General features: G+C 45.7%; 1 protein-coding gene and 1 non-coding gene across 3 annotated transcripts in view; both read right to left on the reverse strand.

Annotated features, from left to right (window-relative positions):
* pah (phenylalanine hydroxylase) overlaps nt 1–15,418 on the reverse strand; it is a 32,816-nt gene extending 17,398 nt beyond the window's left edge. Inside the window, exons 1-4 of one of the 2 annotated variants that reach the window (XM_055650539.1) lie at nt 15,257–15,418; nt 13,518–13,625; nt 3,512–3,695; nt 531–619 (exon numbers count right to left, since the gene is read on the reverse strand). In XM_055650539.1, coding sequence (XP_055506514.1) covers nt 531–619; nt 3,512–3,695; nt 13,518–13,625; nt 15,257–15,298 — 423 coding nt within the window. In that variant the 5' untranslated portion in view covers nt 15,299–15,418. Of the gene's footprint in view, nt 1–530; nt 620–3,511; nt 3,696–4,466; nt 4,573–13,517; nt 13,626–15,256 lie in introns of those variants that run through there. The other variant, XM_055650540.1, reaches the window with a different exon arrangement.
* On the reverse strand, nt 13,346–13,469 carry LOC129706587 (U6atac minor spliceosomal RNA). Its single transcript, XR_008725080.1, has one exon. It is a non-coding gene; the product is annotated as a U6atac minor spliceosomal RNA (small nuclear RNA).
* Nucleotides 15,419–17,544: the final 2,126 nt, after the last annotated feature.

A 17,544-nucleotide genomic window follows, 5' to 3' on the forward strand; every position in this document is an offset into this window, starting at 1 on the left:
TGTGTATCTGTGCTTGTGTGTATGTGTATGTGTGTGTATGTGTGTGTGTGTGTATGTGCGTGTGCGTGTATGTGTTTGTTTGTGTCTGTCTGTGTATCTGTCTGTCTCTGTGTGTCTGTCTGTCTGTCTCTGTGTGTTTATCTGAGTGTGTGTGTGTGTTTGTGTGTGTACCTGTGTATGTGTCTCTGTGTGTGTTGTGTGTGTGTGTGTGTGTGTGTGTGTGTGTGTGTGTGTGTGTGTGTGTGTGTGTGTGTGTGTGTGTGTGTGTGTGTGTGTGTGTGTCTGCGTGTGCGTCTGTATATGTGTGAGTGTCTGTGTGTATCTGTGTTTGCGTATGTCTGTGTTTGCGTTTGTCTGTGTGTGTATGTGTGCATGCGTGGGTGAGTGTACATGCATGTGCCTATACCAGCTGCGCCACTGTACACCCTAAACTGTAGGCATTTCTCCAAGAGTGGATCATCCAAGCAGTTCAAGCAGGATGGGGAGTTGGGGGGGGGGGGGGATACATTTCCCAGACATTGGCTACTTACAGGATGGTCGGCATCAAGTTCTGACCCGTAGCTCAGGATCTGGTTTGCGAATCTGTCCAGGTCTTGAATTGTGCGAGGAAACCACGGAACTGGAAAAAGAAACATTGAAAAGATCAGAAAATATAAAAAAAATGCAAGGGAACGCCATTTGAAGGCTATGGAAATGTATATGTACAGATCCGTAGTTTAGTTTAGTTTAGTTTAGTTTAGTTTAGTTTAGTTTAGTTTAGTTTAGTTTATAGTGCTGGAAAGCATTCAGGGAAATATGGGCAGATGGGACTAGCTTAGTTTAGTTTAGTTTGGTTTAGTTTAATATTGTCACATGACAAGTTACAGTGAAAAGCTTTTTGTCGTGGGCTATCCAGTCAGCGAAGAGACTATACATGATTACAATTTGTCTGCCGTGTACAGATACAGGATAAAGGGAATAAAGTTTAGTGCAAGATAAAGTACAGTAAAGTCTGATTCAAGATAGTTTGAAGGTCTCTAGTGAGGTAGATGGGAGATCAGGACCGCTCTCTAGCTGATGAGAGGAAGGCTCAGTTGCCGAATAGTGAAAGACCTGGATAGAGTGGATGTGGAGAGGATGTATTCACTAGTGGGAGAGTCCAGGACGAGAGGGCACAGCCTCAGAATAAAAGGACCTACCTTTAATTCGGAGAGGAGAAGGAATTTCTGTAGGGTAGTGAATCTGAGGGGGGAGAATTCATTGCCACAGACGGCAATGGAGGCTAAGTCAATAGATATTTTTAATGCGGAGATGGATGGATACTTGATTAGAATGTGTGTCAGGAGTTATGGGGAGAAGCCAGGGGAGGGGAAAACAGATCAGCCATGATTGAATGGCGGAGTAGACTTGGTAGGCCGAATGGCCTAATTCTTTTCCTGTGACTTATGAACTTGTGAACTTCTGATCTCTTGCATCCAACCATGAAGGAAGAGGGAGCCTGCTTTAGTGAGCAAGGCTTCACACGGACACCCACCATCAAGTAGTGAACACTCCCATCTTCCCACCCTGTGTGACACTGGTGTGCTTTGTGACATGGAAACAAAGTGCTTTGTCATTCACTACCTTCTTCCACAGCTGCCCGAATGAGTTTAAATGCCTTCAAATATAAAAATATCAACCTAGCTTCATTAGTGACCGCAGAGCTACGGCGATGGGACAGAAGGCAAGGATCCCAAGGTCTCCCTTTCAGAGAGAGTCCCATCAGTCCTTGTTACTGTCAAATGGGCAGCCATCAATCCAATTGCTATTTGAGAGAGTTACATTTAAAACTATTTTTATTAAAATGATTGTGTTTTTTTTTCAAAGCAACGTACTCACACAATGCAGACAGACAGGTGCCTGGAGGTCGCAGAATGGAGCTTTATATGTGCTGGAGATTTATTATTCTTTAGAGGTGAATAAAAGGGCAAGATGGTGAGGGATGAGTTTTCTTTCCCAAGCTCCCGGAGCCCTGAGGCAGCGTTGAGTTGTTAACTGTGTTTGGACAAGGGTTTAATGAGTGCAATGGGTTCCCATAAATTTAACAAATCTCGGGACATCTAACCCCTATCGCAAGGTCCGCATTGCTGCCTGCTTGGGGAAATGGGATTTAAAAAAGCATCCTTTGATAAACGAGCAGGTCAGGATAAATGTCAAATCTGAACCCTGGCTAACTGGTCTGTTTTGTGGTCTCCTCCTTGGCTGACCCGATCTTTAACTTTTCCAATCATCAATGCTGCCAGTATCGGTGAGGTCCCAGGCAAGGAATTAACGTTATAAATGGCCAGGTTTAATTCAATTAGTAGTCTAATTTTAATAGTTGTTGTCTATCTCTGCCTTTGACCTTCCCATCCCTGCCCCATTCACATTCCCTTATTAGAAGCTGGTTCCTGTCATTTTTGTTTGGTGTAATTAGAATTTATTCTTGGTCTTGTGTATCTCTTTCCCCCTCCTTCAGTGGTGGAGGGGCCATGTCCCACCATTGCTGGTCCATCTGCTCAGCAGTCAGATTTCCCACAAATAATCCAGGGTGGTTTCATTAGATTTAGAGCTGATTAAGGGTTTTTTTTTGTTAATTTCCTTGACAGAGTAACTTTTGCAAAGGCTAGCAGGTGGAGTGTGTTTGGGCATGGATTGTCTGTGCTACTGTGAGTCTGTGTGATAAAGTGTCTATCAGCCTGGGATGGATATCAGTAAATGGGTTTGTAAAGGTGTGTGTGGATGAGTTTGTGTATTAGTGTGTGTGTGCGTGTGCGTGTGCGTGTGTATGTGAGTTTGTGCATGTCTGTGCATTTGTGTGTGTATTTGTGTGTGCATTTGTGCATATGTTTGTGTGTGTGCGTGTGTGCGTATGTGTGCGTGTGAGTTTGTGTATGTCTGTGCATTTGTGTGTGTATTTGTGTGTGCATTTGTACATGTGTTTTTGTGTATGCTTGTGCTTTGTGCATGTGTGTATTTGTGTGTGTGCATTTGTATGTTTGTGTGTGTGAGTGTTTGTGTGTGTGTTTGCATGTGTTTGTGGCATGTTTGTGTGTATGGGTGTTTTGTATGTGTGTGCGTTTTTGTGTGTGTGTATGTGCGTGGGCACGTGCGTGTATGTGTGTGTGTGTGTGTGTGTGTGTGTGTGTTTGTATATGTGTGTATATGTATATGTTTGTGTGTGTATATTTTGTGTGTGTATATATATATATATATATATGTGTTTATCTATGTATCTGCGTTTTTCTGTGTGTGTGTGTGTGTGTGTGTGTGTGTGTGTGTGTGTGTGTGTGTGTGTGTGTGTGTGTGTGTGTGTGTGTGTGTGTGTGTGTGTGTGTGTGTGTGTGTGTGCGTGTGTGTGTGCGTGTGTGCACGTGTGTGTGTGCGTGTGTGTGTGTGTGTGTGTGTGTGTGTGTGTGTGTGTGTGTGTGTGTGTGTGTGTGTGTGTGTGTGTGTGTGTGTGTGTGTGTGTGTGTGTGGTGGTTTAATGTGTGTGAGGGAGCAACACTGGCACCTGTGTCCTTTATCTTGTCACGGGAGAGTTCATGGACACCACCGCTGATCTCCTGCCGCAGACTGTGGAGGATCTCCTCCAGGCTGGAGATGCTCTTGCAGTCCAGGTCAATGAAGAACTCGTACTCTCCGCTCTTGAGGTGGGACGGGCGAGATTCAATGTGGGTGAGATTCACACCCTTCTCCTGCCAGACAAACACAATATACACTATAATTGTTTGTAAAAAGTGAACTGCAGATGCTGGTTCATGTGTGTAGACACAAAATGCTGGAGTGTGTGCGGGTCAGGCAGCATTTCTGGAGAAAAAGAATAGGTGACCTTTCGGCTCAGCCTGAAGATGGGTTCTGACCTGCAGCTTCACTTATTGTTTTACTCCAGAGACACTACCTGGCCCGCTGAGTTACTCCAACATTCTGTGTCTATTATTTATATTTATACAGGCCCTTCGGTCTAATGAGTCCGCCCCGACCAACTATCACCTGTGCACTAGTTCTATTCACTAGGGGCAATTTACAGAAGCCAATTAACAGATAAACCTGCACGTCTTTGGAATGTGGGAGGAAACTGGAGCACCCGGAGAAAACCCATGGGGTCACAGGGAGAACGTACAAACTCCGTGCCCTTAACTATCTATTGCCTGTTCCTGATTGAACTTGCTGGGGTATTACAGAAGGTAAGTAATGCCCCTGTCCCACTTAGGAAACCTGAACAGAAACCTCTGGAGACTTAGTGCCCCACCCAAGGTTTCCGTGCGGTTCCCGGAGGTTTTTGTCAGTCTCCCTACCTGCTTCCACCACCTGCAACCTCCGGCAACCACCTGCAACCTCCGGGAACCGCACGGAAGCCTTGGGTGGGGCGCAAAGTCTCCAGAGGTTTCCGTTCAGGTTTCCTAAGTGGGACAGGGGCATGAGAGTTACCCACATTGGCAGGCCAGGCCAGACCGAGATTTCCTCACCGACAGAAGGAAAGATCCATTTCCCCGGGTTTGGCCATGGTTTACCATCTGTTTCTAAATCAGCGTTTAAAAATGAGAGGATGTCAAAAGAAAAATAAATATTTCCGAACAAAACAAACTGAGACATTATTTCTGCAAGCAAAGCTGCGTCATAACTTTCCAATGTAACGCAGCCTGAAGTGGGAGCAGAGGGGCGGGGAGTAACTGGGAGCTCTCATAGGCTGGTGCAAATACCTCTTCTGCACCCGCTGCCCATCAACTGACCCCCCCCCCCCCCCCCAGCTGACACTTGGCAGATAAATAACACAACGCAATATTAGAGTCACATTCGTTCAGATGTTTCTAGAACTTTCACTGCAATACATATTGTGTGCAAACAGTTCAAAGGTTGGGAGAGTGGGAGGTTGACCACATGTCACATGGCTGTGATGACAAGAGCTCTTTCCTCTGGAATAGGGTGGGTGGGTGGGGGGGGGGGGGGGGGGGGGGGGGGGGGGGGGGGGGTGTATGTATGTAGAGTCATAGAGTCCTACAAAACAGGGCAGCACAGCGGCACAGCTGGTAGTTACTTTATACAAGTACAATCCAGCCATACACATAGTGTAAAGAGAAAAATACAGGGTGCATAAAATGGTGCTACTGTGTTATAGCGCTACAGTTCCACAGCACATGGAGCATAAAACATAGAACGTAGGGCGGCACAGCAGTGCAGCGCCAAAGACCCGCATTCGATCTTGACCTTGGGTGTTGTCTGTGTGGAGTTTGCACGTTCTCCCTGTGACCGTGGGGAGTTTCCTCCGGGTGCACCAGTTTCCTCACGTCCCAAATATTTGCGGGTTTGTAGGTTAATTGGCCCGCTGTAAATTGTCCCTCTTGTCTAGGGAGTGGATGTGAATGTGGGATAACATAGAACTAGTGTGAACGGGTGATTGATGGTCCACGTGGACTCCGTTGTTTCCCTGCTGTTTCTCTAAACTCTGGAAACTCTAAACTAGGGCACAGATCAGGCCCTTTGGCCCTTCATCCATGCTGACCAAGATCCCCATTTATATTAGTTCACATTTGCCCCATATCCCTCTAAACCTTTCCTATCCACGTACCTGTCCAAATGGCCCAGAGCAGAAGGATCCATGTCGCGGGGCTTGAAACTGGAAGTATCCTGAGCTAATTCTGCTACCACCATCATCTATTGTAACAAGTGATGGCTCCCACTGATTGTCACCGGAAGCTTGCGTTCTTTTAAGGACAGACGATGACAGCGAGGTCAACATTCGTAACAAGATGGGCACGAAAGGAAGGACATCGTTGAGATTGAGGCAGTGCAGCATAGGTTCACGAGTTTGATCCCTGGGATGGCGGGACTGCCATATGAGGAAAGATTGAAAAGACTAGGCTTGTATTCACTGGAGTTTAGAAGGATGAGGGGGATCTTATAGAAACATATAAAAGGACTGGACGAGCTAGATACAGGAAAAATGTTCCCAATGTTGGGCGAGTCCAGAACCCGGGGCCACAGTCTTAGAATAAAGGGGAAGCCATTTAAGACTGAGGTGAGAAAAAAACTTTTTCACTCAGAGAGTTGTGAATTTGTGGAATTCCCTGCCACAGAGGACAGTGGAGGCCAAATCACTTGATGGATTTCAGAGAGAGTTAGATAGAGCTCTAGGGGCTAGTGGAATCAAGGGATATGAGGAGAAGGCAGGCACGGGTTATTGATTGGGGACGATCAGCCATGATTACAATGAATGGTGGTGCTGGCTCGAAGGGCCGAATGGCCTCCACCTGCACCTATTTTCTATGCCCAATTGTCTTTTGAATGTTGTTATTGTACCTGCCTCAACTACTTTCTTTCACAACTTGTTCCATGTACCCATCACCCTCTGTGTGAAAAAATTGCCCTTCCATTTCCGACTAAATCTTTCTACTCTCACCTTAAACTTACACCCTCTGTTTTTTAATTACCCTTCCCTCAGTAAAAGGTTTACCCCATCTGTTCTTCTCTGGTCGTGGAGAATGTTTGGAACCAAAATTTCCAAACAGAAAGAAAGAAACACAGTCACAAATATATCCTCCCACTCTCCCTGATCCACTCCCCTCCTCAGTAGACTCATGTCCCACCCCGCAAATCCCACGCTTCCTTCTTATCCCTTCTCTTCACCCTTCCCGCCCCTCCACTCATAACCCTTCCTCCAGCTTTGTACTCCTCTCCTCCTCTCCTCTCCTTTTCTGACAACCTTTTGCCGTTTCTGTGTCAAGGAAACCTTCATCATTCCAGTCCCTAAGAAAAAGAAAGTGACCTGTCCCCATGGCTTGTGCCCAGTAGCTCCAATATCAACCATAATGAAAGATCAGTCATAGGTTTAGGCCAGTCTGACAGACAAATCTTGCAATTTGCGCGCAGGTGAAACAGGTCCACAAAGGGTACCCTCTCCCTTGAGTGAATGTGGAGAGGATGGTTCCAGTTGTGGGAGAGTCTAGGACCAGAGGGCTCTCCCTGGCCTGGCACGCAGCTCATTTTCACCTTAACAATAAGAACATCAGGATGCTGTTCATTGACTACAGCTCAGCCTTCAGCACCATCGTACCAAAACGGTTCAAAAATCAACTTCTGGATCTTAACTTTGCCGTCTCCAATTTCAACTGATCAATTTTACCCATCTCATCCCCATTCTCCTGCCTTCTCCGTAATCTTTGACATCCTTACTAATCAAGAATCTGTCAATCTCAGCTTGAAAATATCCATTGACCTGCTCTCCACAGCAGTCTGTGACAATGACTTCCACAGATGCATCACCCTCCAACTAAAGAAATTCCTCCTACTCTGCTTTCTAAAGGCGCGTCCTTTTATTCTGAGGCTGTGCCCTCTGGTCTTGGACTCTCCCACTACTGGAAACATCCCCTCCACATTCACTGTACCCAGGCCTTTCATTAATCGGTAAGTTTCACTGAGATCTCCCCTCATCCTTCTAAACTCCAGCGAGTGTCCTCTGGTCCAAGACTTTCCACTCTCAACTCTACCTCATCGGTTATTTATAAAAACCTTTCACTGTACTAAATTCAAGCTCAAACTCACTAAATCTTGCAACATTTTTGCTACTTTGCACCCATTCTATTTATTCTTTGAATTCATCGATACAGTATGTACACTGTTTACACTGTGAGCTTCACGTGAACAAGGAATTTTGTTGCACTCTGATGCATGTGATGACACACATCAGTGGGGGCATCATATTTAAGGTTAGGTTCAATGTTCCTGGTCGATAAACTTTCATCACAAGTGTGGCAGATGACCGGCCTGAAACATTCCATTCCCCTCTTCCCTGAAACTGCCGAGTATTTCTAGAAATTTCTCTTTAGGTTAGATACACATTTCATAGAGTCAAACAACATCAAAAATGAGCCGTTCCTCCCACGCTGACCAACATACACTAGTCTCACCTGCCTGCGTTTGGCCCATTTCCCTCTAAACCTGTCCTATCCATGTACCTGCCAAAACGTTTGGAGTATTGTGTGCAATTTTGGCCTCAAAATTTGAGGAAGGACATTCTTGCTATTGTGGGAGTGCAGCGTAGGTTCACAAGGTTAATTCCCAGGATGGCGGGACTGTCATATGTTGATAGAATGGAGTGGTTGGGCTTGTATACTCTGGAATTTAGAAGTATGAGAGGGAATCTTATTAAAACATATAAGTGTATTAAAAGTTTGGACATGTTAGAGGCAGGAAACGTGTTCCCGATGTTGGAGAAGTCCAGAACCAGGGGCCACAATTTAAGAATAAGGGGTAGTCCATTTAGAATGGAGACAAGGCAACACTTATTCACACAGGGAGTTGAGAATCTGTGGAATTCTCTGCCTCAGAGGGTGGTGGAGGCCAGTTCTCTGGATGCTTTCAAGAGAGTTAGATAGAGCTCTTAAAGATAGCAGAGTCAAGGGATATGGGGAGAAGGCAGGAATGGGGTACTGATTGTGGATGATCAGCCATGATCACATTGAATGGCGGCGCTGGCTCGAAGGGCCGAATGGTCTACTCCTACACCTATTGTCTATTGTCTATTGTTTCTTAAACGCTGTGATAGTACTTGCTTCAATTACCTCCTCCAGTGGCTTATTCCAAATACCGACCACCATTCGTGTAAAGAGGTTGCCCCTCAGGTTCCTATTAAATCTTTTCCCCCCTCACCATAAACCTATGTCCTCTGAGTCTTGATTCCCCTACTCTAGGTAAAATGCTTTCGCCTTATCTATTCCCAGATGTTTCTTAAACGTTGCAATCGTACCTGCCTCAACTACCTGCTCCGGCAGCTCATTCCATACACCCACCGCCCTTTGTGTACAGAATGTTGCGCCTTAGGTCCCTATTAAATCTTTCCCCCCTCACCACAAATCCATGGTGGTTTGGTTTTTGAAGGCTGCTGTTTACGACTGCCAGCCTCTTTGGTCACTGACCCTGAGGGCTTAGTTGGTCAATGGAAGCTCAATGTGGAAGTTGCACCCAGGAACTATGCGTTGAGCTAACCAAAAGTTTGTAGGAAAATGGATTACTTTGTCTAAAGTCCTGGGGCAGCACAATGGTGCAGAGGTAGAGTTGCTGCCTCACAGCGCCAGCTCTGGGTTCAATCCTGACTACGGGTGCTGGCTCTAAGGAGTTTGCACGTTCTCCCTGTAACCGTGTGGGTTTTCTCCAGGCGCTCCGATTTTCTGGATCGAACCCGGGACTCTGGCCATCACCATGCCACCCGATTAAATCTTTCCGCTCTCACCTTAAACCTATACCCTCTAGTTTTTGATTCCAATGGTTTTGGTTGAAACCCAGGATAGTGACGTGTAACCTGTGATCTAACTCTCCAGAGTCTCAATAACGTCCTAGTACTTCTTGCAGATATGCCCAGATGTGCCTAGATGTGCCCAAATGTGCCCAGATGTGCCCAGATGTGCCCAGATGTGGCCTGTGTCCCGTGGCCTAATCCTTAGCATTTTTGCTGTAATGGCACTTGGATATAATCTGATCACAAAAGCACTGAGAATGACTTTAGATTCCATATAAATCTCATATCTTCCTGAAGGGGACCATTTGGCCCATCAAATCTATACTAGCTCTCAGATTAATCCCAACATCCCATTCCCCTCACCTCCCCGCAGCCTATTCCCCTGCATATACACACCCATTTCTTCCTGTCCCTTTCTCCTGCCATCATCTATATTGTGGACAAGTTACAGAGGCAAATTAACTAGCTTACCCACACACCTTTGGAATAGAGGCATGCAGTCACATAGCATGGAAACAGGCCTCTCCGCCCAACTCGTCTATGCCAACCAAGATGATCCATCTAAGATAGCCCCACCCATTTGCCCACATGTGCCATATATCCCTTTAAACCTTTCCTATACATGTACATGTCCAAGTATATATTAAATGTTGTTCTGATACCTGTCTCAATAACTTCCTTTGGCAGCTTGTTCCATATACCCACCCCTCTCTGTGCTAAACAGTTGCATCTTAGGGTCTTATTAAATATTTCCCCTCTCAGCTTAAAGCTATGTCCTTGAGTCCCCTACCCTGGGAAAGAGACTGTGCATTTGGCCTATCTTATCCCTCATAATTTGTTACACCTCTATAAGATCACCCCTCAGTCTCCTTCGAATAAAATCCTAGCATGCCCAACCTCTCCCTGTAGCTCAGGGCCTTGGGTCCTGACAACATCATTGTAAATCTTCTCTGCACTCTTTCCAACTAAACAACATTGTTCGAAGGTACACAAAATTGCTGGAGAAACTCAGCGGGTGCAGCAGCATCTATGGAGCGAAGGAAATAGGCGACGTTTCGAAACCCTTCTTCAGACTGAAGAAGGGTTTCGAAACCCTTCTTCAGACTGAAGTTTCTCCAGCAATTTTGTGTACCTTCGATCTTCCAGCATCTGCAGTTCCTTCTTGAACACAAACGACATTGTTCCTTTGGCAGGGTGACCAAAACTGAACACAATTCTCCAAATGCAGCACATTGTACATTTGTAATATAACCTCCCAACTTCTATACTCAATATCCTGACTGATGAAGGCCAATGTGCCGAAAGCCTGCGGGAGGACACTCGAGCCACCATGGAGGGGGCATGCAGACTCCACACAAACATTACCCGAGGTCAGGATTGAACCTGGGTCACGAGAGCTGTGCGGCAGCAGTTCTACGTGCTTCTCTATCTCAAGCTCACTGCATAAATAAACGTTAAAGGGTAGTTAATGTGTACACACATCAGCTGATCGCTTAGAAATTGACGGTACGCTTTGACCAGTATTGACCTCCTTAGTAATGTCAACAACAATATTTGCTGCAAAGGTCATGCATGGAACTTACCCGCTCATCTATCTACAAATTTGCACTAAGTGTGCAACACTGGTGTGTCACTCCGACCCTGCCCATTATTTCTTTCAACCTGACGCAAGAAATGGGGAAAGTACTGGAGTAACTCAGTGGGTCAGGCAGCATTTCTGGAGAAAATAGATAGCTGAAGAAAGGTCCCAATCCAAAACGTCACCTGTCCATGTTCTCCAGAGATGCTGCCTGACCCGTTGCGTTACTCCAGCGTTTTATGTCTATCTTTGGTATAAACCAGCATCTGTAGTGCATTCTATTACAAGAAACGGACAGTGTGAAGCACTTCAAGAAAGCAGCCAACATCATCAAAGACCCGAACCACCTTGGCCACACTCTCATTTTATATTAGAGATGCAGTGTAGAAACAGGCCCCTCGGCCCACCGAGTCTGCACCGACTAACAACCACATGTACACGTTCTATCCTAAACACAAGGGGCAATTTACAGAAACCAATTAACCTACAAACCCGCACATCTTTGGGATGTGGGACGAAACCGGAGCAGGGGAAAACCCACACAGTCACAGGAAGAATGTACAAACTTTGATTACAGATAGCGCCCATAGTCAGGATCAAACTCAGGTCTCTTGTGCTGTGAGGCAGCAACTCTACCGCTGTGCCACCGTGCCACCCTCATCTTACTGCTACCATCGAGAAGAAGGTACAGGAGCCTGAGAACTGTGACGGCCAGGTTCAAGAAAAGTTTCATCAGGTTGTCAAACAGTGCCAACAATAATTACAACTCTACCTCAGTGGCAAACCATGATGGACTTTGTACAAGGTTGTATAAGGGAGACTCTTTGTATAAAATTCTTTGTATAAGAGAGTCTCTCTCTCTCTCTGTCCCTCCCCCACCCGAGTCATCCTGTTAGTTTCACTGTTCGTATCCCTTCATTATCACCTCTTCCACAGCCAACAATTGACCATTGTGGGCTCCACCGTTAATTGGTCATCAGTGCCAGCTCTGATTTGCTCTGTACCTTTTCACACCTCTAGTTTCCATCTCCCCTGACTTTCAGTCTGAACAAGGGTCTTGACCCGAAACGTCACCTGTTCCTTTTCTCCAGACATGCTGCCTGACTTGCTGAGATACTCCAGTACTTTTTGTCCATGCACAACATTACGGCCTAGTGTCCTTGTATAATGGTTAATTTGTTGTATTATTCTTTATTGCATATTTATCTGTTGCGTCTAGCATGCCTGTACAGCTGCATCCAATACGATTTTAACTGCATATAAAAATTAATTGCTCCTGTCCCTGTCCATATGAAAATTAAACAATTTAACATCCTGACACTCTTAAACTCAAAATTCAATCGTGCAAATCTTATCTAAAGGGCCTCCAATCCAATGCAAATAAATCCTTGCTTAAACAATGAAACTAAAACTGCAAACCATATTTCAAATGCTTTCTGTCCAACTACCTGTACATTTGCGGCAAAAAACTCCCTGGTATTTTCAACGTCAATGGAGCAGAATTCTGGAGGGATAGTGTAAAGTGCCTCCATGTAGGGAGACACAAAGTGTTCCAGCGGATCTCGCAGCATCCCTGGATAACGTAGATAGGTGATGTTTCAGGTCGAGACACTTCTTCAGACGAGATATTACCCTTGTAGTAACAAGGGACTGCAGCTGCCGGTTTATACCAAATAAAGGCACAAAATGCTGGAGTAACTCAGTCGATCAGGCAGCATCTCTGGAGAAAAAAGATGGGTGACCCTTCTTCAGACCTGTCCCAACTCGAAACATCACTCATCCTTTTTCTCCAGGGATGCTGCCTGACCCGTTGAGCTACACCAGCACCTTGTGTATATCTTGGGTATTGTCATTCTTCTTTTGTGTATTAACCGGCATCAGCAGTTCTTTGTTACTCGAAAGAGGGGGTTCACCCTTTTTATTAAGGGGGTTTAGCACGACTGACCAAGGTGAATTCCCATTTAATCACCTTGTTTTGCCCCAGTCAATGTTACTGAGTGAAGAGAGGTAGGATTTACAAGACAGAAGAAAAATCAGTTTCCCCAAATAACATTTGTAGGGTAGGAACAATCTTCAATGTTGATCTTAAGGACCACTAGCAATAGCGACCTGGATTAGAGAGGATTAGCTATAAAGAGAGGTTGGACAAACTTGGATTGTTTTCTCTGGAGTGCCAGGGGCTGGGTGAGACCTGATAATAGTTTATAAAATAATGAGAGGCAGAGATAGGGTAGAAAGCCAGACACTATTCCCCCACAGAGGGTGGTGTGTGCCTGGAACTAGCTGCCAGGGATGCTGGTAGAGGCAGATACGATAATGGCGTTAAAGAGGCTTTTAGATAGACATGTGGCTATGCAGGGAATGGAGGGATGTGGATCAGGTGCCAGCTGAGGAGATTAGTTTGGCACAGACATTGTGGGCTGAATGACTTTTACCTGTGTTGTACTGTTCTATGTAATGGTTACAGACGCAACCCAGAAATTACATGAAGCAGGATTCAAATCAGCCACAGCAAATTAATACAACTGTACATGAGAAGAAGACGATATCTAAGCAGATGCCAATGCCTTAACCATTTGTGTGTTGTAAGGCCATTAGCGCCACTTCCATCCTTGGCAAGGGTTAGTAGCGCCAGCCTTCTCTCCTTTCACACAAGGCGATATCACCCTCTTGTTCACTATGGATCAGGAATTCAACAGGAATTACCTCAAAGAGACGCAAGGCTTTGGCCAAGGCTCCAACCTCTTCCTTCAAGGAGAAGATAACTGAGATGACATTCCCCTTTTTGGACTGCTCCTCGATGTACATTGATTTCTAGAATTGAGAACATGAACAACATCATGGCAGCTAACTTCACCAACGCCACAAGTTCAATTCTGGACGTTGCAAAATTTTATGAAAACAAAAACAGTGCAGAAGCTGGAAATTTGGAAGTAAGCAGATACTGTTGGGATCATTGAAAGATCACGCAGCATCTATGGAGAGAGAAGCAGAGCTTTTTTCCGGTCAAGGACTATCAGAGGTTTAGTTTAGTTCAGTTTAGTTTAGAGGTACAGCATGGAAACAGGCCCTTCAGCCAACTGAGACCAGGCCAATCAACGATCACCCTGTATACAAGTTCTATCCTACACACTAAGGACAATTTACAGAAGCCAATTAACCTACACACCAGCACGTCTTTGGAATGTGGAGCTCCTGGAGAAAACCCACATGGTTACAGAGAGAACGTGCAAACTCCACACAGACAGCACCCGAGGGCAGGATCAAACTGGGTCTCTGGTGGTGCTGTGCTGCCCTATTTGCTTTTGACTTCCAGGGTGTAGAGGTAGACCACCCCTGGGGATTGAATCCAGAGCAGCGGAGACACAGGAGAGCTGAGATGCTGCAACCTTGAGTATAGTGCTGGAGTAACTCAGCGGGGCAGGTAGCATCTCTGGAGAACGTGCATTGGTGATGTTTCAGGTTGCAACCCTTCTTCAGACTAATCATAGGTGGGAGGGTGGTCTTCCACCCACCCCCCCCCCCCCCCCCCCACCCCCTCAGGCAAAAACAGGTCAATGAGCTGATAGACTTCCAAAATCTCATATCTCATATTCATATCTCATTCATGCTCAATAACTGAAAGAACTAAGGATGTGTCTATGTGTACCTGCCCCTGATAACATGCATACATGTGTCAGTGTGTGTGCGAATGTGTCTGTGTCAATGTATGTGTGCATGTGTGCGTGCCTGCATGTATGTGTGCATGTTTGTCTGTCTTAGTTGTGTGAGTGTGCGTGTGTGTATTTCTATGCTAGTAGTAGTGAATATCTGTGTGTTTATATGCGTGCTTGCGTCTGTGCACGTGCCATTTGTGAATGTGTGCGTGCACTTCACAGTGTGGATATGTCTGTGTATATTGTGAGTGTGTTTGTGAGTACGCATGTGTGTGTGTATGTGGATGTATGAGTGTGTGTGAGAGTGTATGTGAGTGTGTGTGAGAGTGTGTGTGTGTGTGTGTGTGTGTGTGTGTGTGTGTGTGTGTGAGTGTGAGTGTGTGTGAGTGTGTGTGTGTGTGTGTGTGTGTGTGTGTGTGTGTGTGTGTGTGTGTGTGTGTGTGAGAGTGTGTGTGTGTGTGTGTGAGTATGTAGTGTGTGTGTGTGTGTGTGTGAGAGAGAGTGTGTGTGTGTATGAATGTGTGTGTGTGTGTGTGAGAGAGAGTGTGTGTGTGTGAGTGTGTGTGTGTGTGTGTGTGTGTGTGTGAGAGAGTGTGTGTGTGTGAGTGCACATGTGTATGTGTGTCGATGTTTGCATGTTAACTGCATGTATTTACCCGTCTCTACATTAGAGTGTCCGGTAAATATGTTTGTGTAGAAACTATTAATGAGACAAAAAGGTAGATGTGGGTCAGAGCATTCATTTTCTTTTTCTTCCTTTTTCCCGTTGTGTTACCACTGGATAATTACCTGGACATTCTCTCCATTCCTCTTGGAGACGACCGCATCCATTGCCTGGGTTTCTGCAGGACTGGCTGCTTCTGGCCTGGTGCTGGATAGCTGGGTGAAGACTTGTCCCCTCTCGCTGGTCTGCAGTGATCTCTCCTTCAGCCCAGCGTGAGCCAATACTTCAGTGAAAGATCTTTGACCTTGCTCTGCATTGGGACCAGGGGGACACACCCCTTATGTATGATTGACAGGCCTCCCACTTAATTCAAAGTTCTCCACTTGTTTTTGTTTTAGAGATACAGCATGGAAACAGGCCCTTCGGCCCATCGAGTCCATGCCAACCATTGTTCACACTGATGCTAAGTTAGCCCACTTCAACCAGCTTGAGTTCGCAGAGGGCAATGAAAAGAAAGAAAGAGGACTCTGTGCCAATTATAAACTCATTTGATACATACTGTTTTTTGGAGATACAGCATGGAAACAGGCCCTTGGCCCACGACGAACATCGATCACCCATTCACATTAGTGCTGTGTTAACCCACTTACCCATCGACATTAGGGACAATTTCCTGAGGGCCAATTAATTAGCCTATAAACCCGCATGTCTTGGGGATGTGGGAAGAAATTGGAACACTCGGAAACCCACGTGGTTACAGCGAGAACGTGCAGACTCTACACAGACAGCAGCCAAGGTCAGAATTGAACTCAAGTGTTTCAGTTTAGTTTTAGAGAAACAGGCCCTTCGGCCCACTGGGTCCACGCTGACCAATACACTAGTCCCATCCTACACACCAGGGACCATTTACAGCAGACTATTAACCTACAATCCTGCATGTTTTTGGAGTGTGAGAGGAAACCAGAGCACCCTGAAGAAACCCACGTGGTCACAGGGAGAACATATAAACTCTGTACAGACAGCACCCATAGTCAAGATTGAACCCAGGTCTCTGGCGCTGTGAGGCAGCACCTCTACCGCTGCGCCACCGTGCCACTCCTTTAGCATTAACCTTGGTTTTCTGTATCTCAGAGTCTGTTGGGGCAGGTGTAGTGTGAACAGAGACATTTAGGTGCCCAAGTGTACATCTGTTGACTCATCCAGCCATTCCAGGTGGAATGTCCACTATATCTTCTCAGAACGCTAGATGCGCTACAATGCTGAGAACTATATTCTGCATCTGTATCTTCCCCTTTGCTCTACCTATTGTACTTGAATTTGACTTGATTGGGTTTATATTCTAGTTAGTTTATTGTCACGTGTACCAAGGTACAGTGAAAAGCTTTTTTGTTGTGTGCTATCCAGCCAACGAAAAGACTATACATGATTACAATCAAGCCGGCCGGAGTGTACAGATACAAGATAAAGGGAATAACATTTAGTGCAAGATAAAGTTCAGTAGAGTCAGATTAAAGATAATCCAAGGATCTCCAATGAGGTATGTAGTAGCTCAGGACTGCCCTCTACTTGTTGGTAGGATAGAGACATAGAAAACAGGTGCAGGAGTAGGCCATTCAGCCCTTCGATCCAGCACCGCCATTCAATATTATCATGGCTGATCAACCAAAATCAGTACCCCGTTCCTGCTTTATCCCCATATTCCTTGATTCCCTTAGCTCCAAGAGCTAAATCTAACTCTCTCTTGAAAGCATCCAGTGCATTGGCCTCCACTGCCCTCTGCAGCAGAGAATTCCACAGATTCACAACTCTGGGGGATAAAGTTTTTCCTCATCTCAGTCCTAAATGGCCTACCCCTTATTCTTTAACGGTGACCCTTGGTTCTGGACTCCCCCAACATTGGAAACATTTTTTCTACATCTACCCTGTCCAATCCTCTAAGAATGTTATATAGTTGCCTGATAACAGCTGGGAAGAAACTGTCCCTGAATCTTGACGGGTTAGTTTTTACACTTCTGTACCTCTTGTCTGACGGGAGAGGGGAGAAGAGGTGGTGACTGGGGTGACAATGGTCCTTATACTGGTGGCCTTGCAAAGGCAGCGTGAAGTGTTGATGGAGTCAATGACCCCGCTGAGTTACTCCAACATTTTGTGTCATTATTTTGTAAACCGGTATCTGCAATTCCTCGTGTCTATGAAGCCCGGACCGCTGCGTGTAGCCTGCAGTACCGGGTTACAGCAGCAGATGGCAGACATTTCACGTTAGATCTGCTGAGTCGGTGCCCTGAATGTTGACTTGCACCGTGAACTCTTGAACGATTTGCCTGAACGTTTATCAAATCTGGGAATGCAATAAATTAGTTCTGGGAGGCACATTGTTTATCTTGCATCAGAAGACAGCGTGCACCTGTGTACC

This window comes from Leucoraja erinacea, chromosome 19 (genome assembly GCF_028641065.1).
Source record: "Leucoraja erinacea ecotype New England chromosome 19, Leri_hhj_1, whole genome shotgun sequence".
NCBI lineage: Eukaryota > Metazoa > Chordata > Chondrichthyes > Rajiformes > Rajidae > Leucoraja > Leucoraja erinaceus.